The sequence below is a fragment of the Bacillus rossius genome, chromosome 2 (genome assembly GCF_032445375.1).
Source record: "Bacillus rossius redtenbacheri isolate Brsri chromosome 2, Brsri_v3, whole genome shotgun sequence".
In the NCBI taxonomy this organism is placed as follows: Eukaryota; Metazoa; Arthropoda; class Insecta; order Phasmatodea; family Bacillidae; genus Bacillus; species Bacillus rossius.
Genome location: NC_086331.1, coordinates 114,056,496 through 114,070,612, shown reverse-complemented (window position 1 = coordinate 114,070,612; position 14,117 = coordinate 114,056,496). Strand labels below are relative to the sequence as shown.

Below are 14,117 nucleotides of genomic sequence, written 5' to 3'. Positions count from 1 at the left end.
AGTGATGAATAAGAAATTTAGTTAAAAATTTGGGGCTAAGTTTGAAACCCTAACCCCCTCCTCCCCCCCCCCCCCCCCCCCCCCGCTACGCCCCTGACCTCAACGAAAACTAAAATAAAATCAAAACATAAAGAAATGTAGATCGTCAGCTTCGTATAGCCTGAGTCACCAGCTACTTCTTCGCTTCAGATTGAGCCCATGTCTGTGTGAATATTGGTGCGCCAAAAGTTCTAGCATGACTTCTCGCAGTCGTTAAGAAAGGCGAAACAATGCCAATAAAAATTCAAGGACTACCAACCGTCTTTCAAGGTACGTGCAGAAAGGCGTGTCAAAACGTCGAATGGATCACTACTCCCGAAGACAAGAAGTGGCTAGTAAAGTATAAGCATTAAGGGTTACTAATAATTATATTTATGTAGCTAATTACCGAGAAATTACCCAATAGTAACTTAAAACAACATAGTGCCTAAATTGTAATGCATTCTGCTTTCTCATTTCATGTTCTCGTCTCGTGGCTACGAGTTCGTTTTGGACTTACGAAATCGTGTTTGTAGTTCAGTGTTTAAGAATAGGACATTTTCCATCCTCGCACTTCTGATAAGATAAAAAAGTACAAATGCATTACGTAACGAGTAATCACGCATTTTTGCACCTTTATAAAGTTGGTATTAATACATTTGTAAATATTATTATCATTGTGCAAAGCTCGTTTTAAACGTAGCTTCGCTAATCTTACATGAGATACAAAATGTGGGCCTACAATACAAGGTTTTACGCTGTGAAGTAGTTTTATACTGAGCAACTGCCTGCTAAAAAAACAGGAAGGTAAGGGTTCGAGTCCTCTCAGGAGCATGACATTTTGGTTTCCTGACTAGGTCAGGTTTAGTACACAAGTTGTTATACAAATCCTTTTCCGTCACAATCTCCGGCACAAAATACAAAAGCTTTACAAGACTTTTTTTTTAAAGTAAAAAGTGTATACCAAGCTAACCTAAAACCCTTTAATAATCTCAGAACTTCCGTAAAGGAGCATACTCTTCAGCACACATGTTGAGTTCACATGCTAGGCACGACTAGAAAACGCAGAAATTCGTGGATTGGCATAGCATCCAGCTAAAATTCAATTTTTTTTATTTGATCTGTAGCATAGCACAGTACACTCACGCTGGACATTCAGGAATGGCCTAACTCAGGCAGGGACGTAGCATGGCACAGTATACTCACACTGGACATTCAGGAATGGCCTAACTCAAGCAGGGACGTAGCATGGCACAGTACACTCACGCTGGACATTCAGGAATGGCCTAACACAGGCAGAGACGTAGCATGGCACAGTATACTCACGGTGGTCCCCGGCACACTGGACATCATACTGGTGTCCGTGACAGCCGCTTGGGGCGGTGGCTGCTGCGGCTGCGCTGCTACTTGCTGACCGCCGCGCGATACCTTGTTGCGGTAAGCCTGCGCACATCACACACTGCTGTTGAACACTGAGAATACTGGCTCACACATACACAACCAACATCCTCCATTTTATACCAAAAAAAGGCGTTTTATGAAGTTTTTTTCCCATAAAGACTGAGTTTAACAGACGTATCTTAACTTTCAATTTTAAATTAGGTGGTACGGTATACATCATGTTCATGAGGAAAGTAAGGAACTCGTTGTCGGGAATGAGGAATTTTGTAAACTTTAGTGCTATACTAGTTTATGTAAATAGCAGCTAAATATTTTAGTATATGGATTTATAGTCTTTTAAATCTATTTGTTGCAAATTTTTTTCAGGTTATAGCTACTATGTTTACTATAACGATTGCCGAATCGAACAACATATTTTTTTTATTATTTCCTTCAGCAAGATTTCTGGCTCTTCTCTGATGGCTTTATCCTGTGAAGGTGTGCTCATTACACTCATACACTGTTTACATCCGTGACTTTAACGCAATATTCTAATCCTACAAAAGCGCATGATCATTTCGGCTGATTTTACAAGGGTTACATGCCTGGAGTTGTTTCCGACCCGGCTCCGACAAATTCACTAAAAGTCTGCAGCCAGCAATGCTGCATTGTTCAGTTCAGTTTCACCAACGACTCAAGAAATTGTTTCGATTATTCTGCTTGGCACACGCTTCAAGGACGGTGCATTGTTTCATTGTGCAAAACAGCCAATTGTATAGTTTATTCTGAGGGAACTTCTTTATCATGGTAGGTGACTCTGGCACTCAATTGGCATTGTCTCGTTTCTGTTCTGTAGTTGTACTACACAATCTATGTAGCTTGCACTGTGGCTCACGTGAAAAAAAGGCAGTGCTCATAAGACTATACAAGATATCAAACTAATTCTTATAACCCAAATGTGTGAGTGAACTCTCAGCGACAGATTTTAATACCTGTGAAATATAACAATGCCGTGATGCTCAATTGCAGTGGTTGTGTATGAAACAACTAATGTATTTCAGTTAGAGTGAAATATGTACATTCTGTACACAGCCATTGGTTTGTTTGAAAAACTCTTTTAAACCCTTCTTTAAAGCTCCCAATAAATTAGTTAGTGACTTCTGTAACAGACGTCTCCTTCTTTCACTTCAAATTTCTTGGGGATGTAATCGGATATGAACTAGTCTATTATAAGGAAACATCCCATCACATATATGGGTGTGTGTAGTTATTTTGTAAAAAACCGTAAACACTAAATCGCAATAGGGATAATTTCTTTACATCGTAATCTTCAAATAATTGTACGTTTGTGTAGCGTGCGAGATTGGACTAGCGACCAACCAGCCAGAGAAGCACCGAATCAAGTGATACCCGGTGTAGACTTTCTGGCAGCCAGGAAACACCAAGAGCACAGGAGTGCAGTAAAGTCAAATAAACTATGGACTAATACCGGACAGCTTCAAGATTGTGGTGTGGAAACCTGAAGTTGTCACGTCAGTCCGATAGATGGCATAAGGTTGTTCCCAATATGAAAAAGGTATATGTTTAATTTATACGATACCAACATTACGTCAAAAATAATTTTCTTTGCTCTTAGAAAATCTTTCTTTAAAATCAATATACAGAATTAAGGGGGAAAACAAACCTACAGTATTTAACAATTCTTAAAAAGAATTTAATCATGTTTCATGCCAGATAATATAATATCTAATTTAACAATCTACCTATAAGACATGTTTGCAGTCACTCCCCTTGCCGCTAGGTTATTTTTCCACTGTCTCGCCTGTGACGTCAGCGCGGAACTGTTCGGTGTTAAGTTCAGTCAAGCTACACGCTCGCTCGGGCTGGCGTAACGAAGAAACTCGTGCCGCAGCTGTGTTTTCAAACAAGCCCACGAGCCGGTGCTAATAAAAGACGGCGGTTGTGTTATTCTTAGTCGGCGCGCATCCTGACTGGCGGTCGCTGGCCAAGTGGCGCGCTGGCGCGCTGGCAAGTGTACCAACCGCAGCTGTGGCTCGCGGCAACGTGAACTCGTGTGGCAGCCCTGCGCAGCACCTTGCTTCAGCTCGTGAGACACGTCCACTGACCAGGGTCTCCACAGTTAGTACTTTCGTACTAGATATAGTACTTTTATAACTTTATTAGTGGTTTAGTACAGATCTAGTACATTTTTCTTTAATATAATAATATTATTGTAACTCCAATATGTTTTATTATTAAGCGTAATTATTATTAAAAAAAAACTATGGAATGTATGTGTGTGTGGTGTGATATTTAAGTTTGAGCATTGCAATGTCATAATAACTTCCTAAATTGTTAAAAACCATAACAAATTATAATTTAGTACTTTTTTTCTAATCTAGTACTTTTTTCTCGCCTAAGTTGGTACGAAATATTTTTTCCTTGTGGAGACCCTGCCACTGACTCGGCGGCGATCACGTGAAACACTGCGTCTGTTACTTGCCACAAATAACATCACAAACATTAAATAAAGAAAGCGTCAAAATAATTTATTTTATTGTGTGTACGGGTGACCCTAACCTTACTTATTGTTCGTTGAAAAATGATCATTACGGTTTGCGCCAAGTGTTTCAGTAAAATTTACTCCCTCGTCGTGAATTTAGTTGGAGAAAATTTCATTTAAACACTTATTTTAGGCTTTCCCTTAATAGTTTATTGGTCCCTGTACTTCGGACGTATGTTTCGTGTTTAATGCAGAGCTACACATTTAACGGTACCTAAAAGCTATTCATAAAAGGTGACTGTTAGGGAGGAATTGCGAGTGATTCGCTATGCCTCACACACCATGTGTACCTACGTTGGGCTCATTACAAAGAATCGGTAAGATCGTTTCATGTTAAGTATAAAATTTTTTTGGAAGTTATACGTTGACAAGCAAAGAAGAATGTCACCGAATTGCAAATAATATTTCATTTAAAATAGTACCGTTTGGTTTTACGGAGAAAAAAAAAATCTGTAAAAATAGCAGCTTAAGTGGCTTTACCTGAAACTTAATTTTGTTTGGTCAATCTCATTGTCCCCCGCGAGAACACAACACTACATTTCCCGTCGCGTGGTGCAACGGTAAAAACTTTGGCATCGGATTCGAATCCCATCAACCATACCGTTTACGGCTTCCAATGGCTTCCCGGTTCCTTACTACACGCCATGGCTGAGTCATGGCTATCCCAGCATACATGAACTGCACTGTATTTGTCGGACTCTAATGGTTAGATAAATATTCAGCCATGGCCATCTCTAGTAGGAGGCCGGAGTGTTATAATCACATATATATATAGGGGCAGGCATTTTTCGCGAATAAATCTGAGCGCCTATTAGACTGCAACAAAGTATACCCATACCAGTGGTTTCTTCCTTGTGATTGGCGGCCGTCTGCGAGATAAGTCAATGCCTTATTTGACCGGGCCAATCAGGACTTGTTTGCTTCCGCACTGACTCACGGTGATTGGTGTTGTAAAAATCTACATTGACCTGAAAGAAACTCACCCAATTAAGAAACACAGCTGATGCTACAGTGTTTTAACTTTCAGCTAGTCTCGGAATCTTTTCGCGAAATTTGCATGCCCCTACATATATATTATTTAGTCCGATTCTAGTCTAGAACTTTCTAGACCAACTGCTCTAAATATTAACTCATGTATTTGTTTCCAAAGGATCACAGAACAAACACGCAATTTTGCTAGAATTTTTATTTTTTAGTTTAGAAATTTAATTGGCGCATATCATTTAAAATGCATAAAAGATAAAATATCAAACACCTACTGCACTCAAAACTCGGACATAAGAAGTGATATGAGTTTTGATATTCTCAGTACTGCCCTAGCCGCGTCTGGCATGATACATGATTTTGACAGTTTTGTTGGCAAATAAGCAATTCAATGTTGGGCTTGAACATTTTCTACGGCGCAGCTTACACATGTGGTCAATGTAAATTATTAGTATATGGTCAAAACGTGGCAACTTTGCATCGGGGCTGGCCTATCTGCACCATTATGATAACTTTTTTTTGAATTGGTGACGTGGCCTGTGGCTATGAAAAGTGGAGACAGAAAAATTGAAGTCTGGCACCTTCTCGGCTACATGTATTCCATTATTATCGTGATATTTATGCATGAATAAACTCCCCAGGTAAAAATTATACTGTTAATAGGTATTATTGAAGAAATTATTTCATTCTTACGTTTCCAAAGAAAATATAGATTGACCATCCAAAATCATGATTGTGAAAATAGCCACATAAAATTTCTAAGAATTTACCAAACATTAGAGCTTCTACAGGATAGAGTTAAATTATTCAAGTATCTGTAATAGGAGCTTAAAGCAAAGTTTATTAAAAATATTTTCAGGGCCTGTAAGTAACATCCTTGGTCAGCAACGCGTGTTTTCGAAACTGCAACTCTATTCTCAATCTTTCAAAAGTTTTCCGCAAGTTGTCGGAATTTCATCAAAAATTCTCTGCAGTGTCAGAATATGACATTTCTCCTGTTTTCTCCTGCAGCTGTTTCGTTAAATTCTTGTGACAGACTGACCATACCTTTTTAAGCGCTCTATAGCCATTAATAGCTAATTTTAGTGATGCTTTTTGGCTAAAATGTTTTTTTTTTTTTTTTCAATTTGGCTTGTACGTGTGTCATTCATTAGCTTCACTTGGTAATAGATGTCACGTGGTCTTTTATTAGTTCCTTCATTTGTTTTAGAAATTTTGTTGTTAAAATGTTTTCATACATTAGATTATTCTGGAAAAAAATTGTCAATGTAAAAAATACTAAATATTTAGTGGTGTGTACAAAACAATTTTAGTCTCACCAAAACATTTTTTTTTTTTAGTGAGAACATTTTGCTGTCACAAACAAACCACTTTGCAGATACGGAAAAGTAAATTTTTACCACAAATAATTTTGGTAAGGTTTATATTGAACATTTTTATTATGGTGGACACTAAACTATTTTTTTCTTCATTGTAATAAATATGAAGTTGAAACTCTTTCGTGCATCAATTACTAGTCTGTGTTTGTTTAATTAATAGCAATATTTTTATTTTGTCACAATGCTTTCCTATTATTCGTTAAAAATTCTGTAATACAGTAAACAAATGCAGATAATTATTTTTTATAATTATTTGTTATAAAGTCAATTATATTTACTTGGTATTAGGTTAATGGTAATTTTGCGTGCACATTTATATCGGTAATTTTGCGTGCATATTTGTATCAACTGCGCAGATAGCTTCATTCTAACACAGCTACACAAATACGCAATATTAATACAATGATGTTATACGTATATAATAATTATTATTTCATGGCTATGAAATTAAAGTGAAACGCCCGGTCTGCTGGGCTGGAACAACAACTGTGGTAACCAGAGAGACGTGGGCTTTGCAATTATTGCGATTTACAAACCACTGGCTGGAAAATTATCAAACGTAGCTCTCTATGCACGTTGCGGAAGTGAACGGTACTCCATATTCGCATAACTGTGAGTAACAAAATACATTGTGCCCAAAATATTTAAAACCTTTCGCGACCATTTGAAAAATACTAACCTTTTAAAAAATACAAAAATCTGTAACTTAACTAACGACTTTTTCCAAGAAAAATATTGAAAGAAACAACTTAGACAACACAGAAGACACACACTGGATATCTCGTGTATAGTGAATCAAGTTTTATGACTGAACATTTGCTAGTGGCGCAAAGGTAAAACGTTAGACTCGTGTTCCAGAGGACACGGGTTCGAATCCCAGCCATCCTGTAGTTTCCCAACGTCGCCAAATTGGTTCCTCCGTCAAGAGTAGTGTTTGTCCGTCTGTCAAGAGACCTTACCGACGAGATAAAGTACTGTGGGAAATGCGTCTGGAACCACTCGAGCTCCGCAGACTACTCAAAAAGCGGTGTTGCCAGATGTAACACACCCCGGTCTCCTAGTAGCGACGACCGCGCTTCAGCAGCACATGCAGTTCAGGTAAAAGGATGCAAAACTGTTACACACTGAAGCCGGCGCGCTAGCAGAGAAAAGGACATCGTGCGGCGTCTTTCAGTTCAGCCATAATTAACTACGACAAGTTTTCTGCGGTAGTTGTGTTGGCGGCTGGCGCGCGAATCGCGTGACACGCCGGCGAGTGGCGAGGGACTCGCGAGTCACACCGGCAAATGGCGAGGGACTCGTGAGACACGCCGGCGAGTGGCGTGGGATTCGCGAGACACGCTGGCAAATGGGAAGGGACTCGTGAGACACGCCGGGGGGTGGGGGGAAGGGGGTGGCGAAGGACTCGCATGACACGCCGGCGAGTGATGAGACTCGCAAGACATGCTGGCAAATGGGAAGGGACTGGCGAGACACGCCGGCGAGTGGTGAGGGACTCGCGTGACACGCCGGCGAGTGGTGAGGGACTCGCGTGACACGCCGGCGAGTGGTGAGGGACTCGCGTGACACGCCGGCGAGTGGTGAGGGACTCGCGTGACACGCCGGCGAGTGGTGAGGGACTCGCGTGACACGCCGGCGAGTGGTGAGGGACTCGCGAGACACGCCGGCGAGTGGTGAGGGACTCGCGTGACACGCCGGCGAGTGGTGAGGGACTCGCGTGACACGCCGGCGAGTGGTGAGGGACTCGCGTGACACGCCGGCGAGTGGTGAGGGACTCGCGTGACACGCCGGCGAGTGGCGTGGGATTCGCGAGACACGCTGGCAAATGGGAAGGGACTCGTGAGACACGGCGGGGGGGGGGGGGGGGTGGCGAAGGACTCGCATGACACGCCGGCGAGTGATGAGACTCGCAAGACACGCCGGCAAATGGGAAGGGACTGGCGAGACACGCCGGCGAGTGGCGATGGACTCGCGTGACACGCCGGCTAGTGGTGAGGGACTCGCATGACACGCCCGCGGGTAGCATGGGACTCGCGAGACACACCGGCCAATGGCGACGGACTCGCAAACACGCCGGGCGATTGGCTTGTTCTGGGAGTAGACTGCGATGGCAGTACAGGGGGTTGTGGCCGAATGTTAGGCTTATCGACACCCACCATGTTGGATCTTTATTTTATTTGTAAAGAAATAATTTAAAAATTGTATCTAGCCTATACATGTAAAGCTATAAAACTAAAGAAAAAGTACTTGAGTGAACATATGTTTTGAACTTATTATTTTGTGATGACCTGCAGCCGAAATTTGTCCGTCGACTTCAGTCTCATTCTGTGTAAGATAAAACATCCCTAAGACAAAAAAAATATTCTTAAAAAGCTGTCAAACTGTATGAGTGCGTACCGGGAAAAGAAACAATACGTTCGTTCCTTTGCTGTTACGTGATGTTTCAGCAATGTTCAAGCTAAGCACGAATGCAGTGTGCGTGCTGCGAATTGGAATGTGCCATGAGTCATGTGCACGCAACGAACTGCAACATTTAGTAAGACCACGAGATGGTGATTCACGGAATAACACAATCGTGTATTAAACTCAATAATGCTACGCACAATATTTGCACAATATATGCTACGAATAATTATTCTGCTAAGCAGCAAACTTGCATAGCAAAATAAATAAAATTTAATTAATTAATAATAGTAAATAACTTATTCTCAAACTTTTTGAGAATATTTTGTGGAAATGTTGGGAACTTAATATATTTATTTAACATGATTAGTTGACTGAATTCCAAATACCTACACGTAAAACTGTTTGTAGATGAATTCGACATGTTCAATATTTAAATAGTCGTTAAAATTTTACGTATGCTTAAAAACGATTATGGCCTCACTGACGACTAACCAACGACGACAGAAAATAATTAGTTTGTGGATCTTACAATAAAGATTCTAAGTGATCTCAAAGATTTTCCGGAATTTCCGCTTGCTAAACGCTAGAAAACTTCTAGTTGTAGAATAACTTAGAATGCTCTTATACACACAAAATCTCTACACTTGCAGACACCATTAAATTTATAATATTCGTATAAAATTATGATTTATTTATGTATTATTATACGCAAACATCGCATGTGAGGGCTTGTTAACTAGAAGCGCAAGAGTGTTTAGAACGACACACTAGCTGTTTGCCTCTAGGCGTAAGTCAATCACTTGGCGACCATTGTTTCCATTGTCGACTGCCTTGGTGGGACTTCAAGCGATGACACTATCACAATAGGGTAAGGGCCGTGATTATTATTCTTTTATATTTTGCTGCTAGTGTTTTTAAATAATTTCGTTATACAACAAAAGTAATAGGTTATATATTTTGTGATCATTTTAGTAAGTGCGTATTTAATGGTTTTGATATACTTTAAGGACAATTGAGCCCCTGAGTGATAAAGGAACCTATGTGCCAGTTATTTGATGTGCCTACTGCTTGAGTTTATTTAGCACGAAATGCATCAATTCATATTTCCATCCTGAATAATAAAAAACATATAATCTTGTGGCATAAAATTTTGAATTAAATCAATTCTATGCGCCCTTTGTCATTTAACCTTTCATTCATATAACAGTATTCGTAAATCATTAAAAATGTGGTTTTTCATAAAGCCAAGAAATCATGGTTTTGGGTAAACCGAATTTTTATTCATTCACGTACATACTTAATGCAAACAGTTTTGCGACAAAAGCTACTTAGAGACGGTTAATTATAAAATGTACAAAACCCGATTACATGCTCTCAGTTCATGCTTGGATTGAAATATGAATTGACTTTTAAGTTTCTCAAAACCATTAAATAGCACTTACGAACTATCAAGTATAGTTATATAATTAATTCAATTTAAATCGCTGAGACAAGATACAATTTTTTATCCAAAGGGAATAATAATAATATTTGCTTCTTTGAACATTAAAAAAACCGTTTTTTAACTACCACAATATATTTTTGTCATTAAGAACCCCACCAAACACGAAGCGGTGAGAGCAAAATAAATTTGTAACCTCAACTAAACTATTATTACTGAGCAAAAAAAGTTGAGTTCCCTAAAAACGAATATAACTACAAGAAAATACACAATTGTCTTTATTGTCAATACAAAATACTTAGTGGGGCTTATATAAAATTAATATTTTATGACTGTCGCTAAATGTTTTTAGTAAAGATGTGAGGCCAAAATTCTAATATCTAAGCACAATTATAAAATAACTATGATACTGGATCTCAAATCAGTAAATGCGCGTTCGGTGGCCGTGGCGGCACCATTTTGGTTTATGACATAACAGCCGCAATTTTGTTTTCTACAGCTTTCTGTCACCTTTGTTTCTGTAATTTTAAATTATGACATAATTTACACCATATTGTGTTTAAGAACTTTCCGCTGTCTTGGATTCCGCCATCTTGTTTTAGATTTCTTGAAGCCACTTTATTATTTCCATTTGCTAGTGGCCACCATCTTGCTTTCGTCTGCTGGAGGTCGCCATCTTGTATGACAGAATGTTTGCCATCTTTTTTCTGCTGTTTGTTCCTAAAGTGTGCCAGCGTCACTCTTAACTCATGCACACAAAGTCGAAGTAACATTACCTACCAGTGTTGTTATGATCCATGTTGACATAATTATTGTTTTTTATATAAAAACATTGGAAACGAGATGATTAGAACTGTAAGTCGGACCTCTGATATGAAAAACTTACGCCTTTTACTACGCGGTTATCCAGACATATACCAGAAAAAGAATTAAATAAAAATAACTCATATTTGGACTTGTAATGTCTTCATATTACGGAATAATGGCAGCACCTGTTGGAGGTGGAGCGCCATATTTGTGTGTATAAGTGTTTTCCTGCAACCCGTTATGCTTTTTCACCGCGACGTACGAGGTGTGTTTCGTCGCATTTCTGAACGGACGCTATCAGGTTCACTTCCCAGTGCGAAAGCAACTCAGCTCGCCTGTGGGTTATGCGAAGCGAGAGGATTGAGCGTGACTAAATAAGAAGCTTCTAGTTAATGTGACTGTTACGTGACACGGGAAGTTCCGCCCGGTGCTTGTGATTCTGCACAGCTTCGGCGAGCGGAATAAAGAATTTTCTAGTTTATAATTACTGTTGCCCCTGAATAGATACTGAAACCCCAGTTTCTGCACAGACGGTCCACGACACCGCACCGTCACTACGAGAGACCCATCGAAGCTCTTCCCGCCTGCCGCGCCGACCCAAGGCCGTCATCATCGGGGTGAGCCCTGTCATTAGGTACCACAACTGAGGTGCAGGCAAAATGCGGTACTGGGTGCAAGTCCTGAGTTCGCGAGTGAATACTCGCTTGGAGATTAACGAGTAAATAAACGTCGAAGGAACGAGTAAACACCGAGCTGAAGCAAAGTGGCGGCAAAGGCATGGTAGGTGAACATAAGTGGCTGGTTGGAGTCCCCAGACGAGCGAGCAAAACCCTGGTCTCGAGTAGCCCAACGAGTAGGAGCAAGCAAACGAATCGGCCAGCGGCCGAGGACTTTCGGGCTGAACGACAGATGACGAGGTGTTGATGCGCGTCAACAGCGAACGACACTCGCTTGCCCTGCGAGCAGTGACTAGAGGCATCGGTGACGCCGAAGTGATCCGATGTCGCGGCTGGTTCGAGTCCCGGTGCGACCAGCGGCGGCCGTTCACACGGGAGGAAGACGACGAGTCCTTCTGGTGCTGACCGGATGTGAAGGTCAGCGAGTTCCACGCCCCTTGAAGAAGCCGTGCTTGCAACTCGGAGCTGGCGCGCGAACACGGAACGAGGCGAAGCAACAGCGAAAGTGACCACATACTCAGCGGTGTTAACCGTAGCATCGGAGTTAAAGAATAAAGACGGTGGTCACTAATTCAAATAATAGTTGTATTGAGAATGTTTCCGATTGGCAGTGTTTAAAGAACAGTTTTTAAAAGTGAGCTGCATACATTTTAATGGAGATTTATTCCGTGCTTGCCATTAATATTTTTAATGTCTATCGCAACAGATTGATAAAGCTTAATTTGTACTAACGCATGTACTGTATTAAATACCCAGTAGGAATTTTGAGCCCCACAGTTACGTGTTTTATTAATTTAGTGTCTATAAGAGACATAACACTGGTAGATAATGGAAAATCGAACTTACATGCATGAGTCAGGGCGATTCTGGCGCACTCTAGGAAAAAACAGCAGAAAAAAAGATGGCGAACATTATGTCAACCAAGCAGGTGATCTCCAGCAGACCAAAACAATATGGCTGACATAAAACGTCCAAGATGGCGGCCTCCGGCAGACGAAAAGAATATGGCGTAATCCAAGATGACGGTAAGTTCTAGAATCCAATATTGTGGACGTGATATCATAATTCAAAATGGCGGATCAAAGACAATGGAAAGCCCGAGAAAACAAAATTGCGGAATCCAAGTCAATGGAGAGCTTGAGAAAATAAAATTGCGGCTGTGACGTCATAATATAAAATGGTGGATTCCAGGATGGAGGCTGGGATCAAGGTCATTCAAAAAAGCCGCTAGGGTCAAGGTCATCCAATATTGCTGCCGTGGCGTCACAATCCAAAATGGTGAAATCCAAAATGGCGGCCGGCACCAGCACCTCGCACCGGCGCCAGCCGCAAGGCATACTGACATGTATACTACTCGCCACGTTTCCCAACTGCAAAAATTCATGTTTTGATCCCGTGGGGTAACAAACCCGGATAAATTTGATGCTAGGTGAGTAAGCTGACTACTAACTACCGTAGCTCCTTTAGTGGAAAGGTTTAGTAACTAAATGTAATTCGAATTGCTTAAGTGGGTTCGTATTTCAGCACGCGTCAACTTTACCACATGAACCACAGCTGTTCCGTGTCGAAACAACATTGTTTTTAAAGTCTTGATCAAACAGTCGATTGTTTTTTGGTTAGAAATAAGCCAGATTAAGAGAAAAACTACTTGTTCCTGGTACGTGCAAACAATAGTGAAATGTAACGCACGCACGGATTGGTTCTCCAAACATAACTGTCTTCAATTGTGATAGGTGTTGTACAGAGTTTCCATAAAAGATTGCCCCAATAATAAAATTTAATAGTATCAACTGTAAGCGTTATAGTGTGTTGGTTCAAGGTCGCAATTATAGGGTAACTGAAACAGTTTTAGATAAGCGCATGCGCTAATACTGTTTTGTTGTTTTCTCGCTTGCAACGCGAAAGAATGGCTCGTTCCTCAATTAGTAGATGGTAATCCTGAAAACTTTATTTGACCAAAGAATGGAGCATCTCTCCATTGGAATCTATTTGTACGACAGTAGTTGAACGTAAGTCCCTGGCCGTTGGATGGGTCGTAAAAGTCGAGACGACAGAGCTCTGTTTCGCCGGCCTCCACGTTCACCTAACGCTATGCGATTCTTCCTTTAGGCTTAATAAAAGATCGTGTCTATGTTCCGCCACTACTTAATGATTTTCTAGAGCTGAGACATAGAATTGAAAAGGCCATTTCTTCCATTTATCCGGACGCGTTAACCGAAATGTGGGAAGAATTGTACTTTAAGTTGGATGTGTGCCGTATAGCTAAAGTTTCAAACATTGATTATTTGTAAAAAAAAAAAAAAAAAAAAAAAAAAAAAAGGCTAGTTTACCTTCAATTTGATATATGATTTATTCTAAATAATTTAATTTAAACTGTTATAACATACCATTGAAACTGGGACATTTTTAATGGACACTGTATTTAAATTGGTAGCTAATTTAATTTCTTCTTTAGTATAATT

The 14,117-nt window shown here is 40.4% G+C and overlaps 1 protein-coding gene and 1 long non-coding RNA gene across 2 annotated transcripts in view; one reads left to right on the top strand and one right to left on the bottom strand.

Annotated features, from left to right (window-relative positions):
- LOC134529639 (uncharacterized) overlaps nucleotides 1-14,117 on the top strand; it is a 201,350-nt gene that overhangs the window by 21,834 nt on the left and 165,399 nt on the right. The gene's annotated exons all lie outside the window — the stretch shown is intronic.
- Nucleotides 1-14,117, bottom strand: part of LOC134529638 (uncharacterized) — a 139,005-nt gene that overhangs the window by 110,016 nt on the left and 14,872 nt on the right. The window contains exon 2 of the mRNA XM_063363943.1: nucleotides 1,345-1,461. Within this exon, the coding sequence (XP_063220013.1) occupies nucleotides 1,345-1,371 (27 nt within the window). The 5' untranslated portion in view covers nucleotides 1,372-1,461. The remainder of the gene's footprint in view (nucleotides 1-1,344; nucleotides 1,462-14,117) is intronic.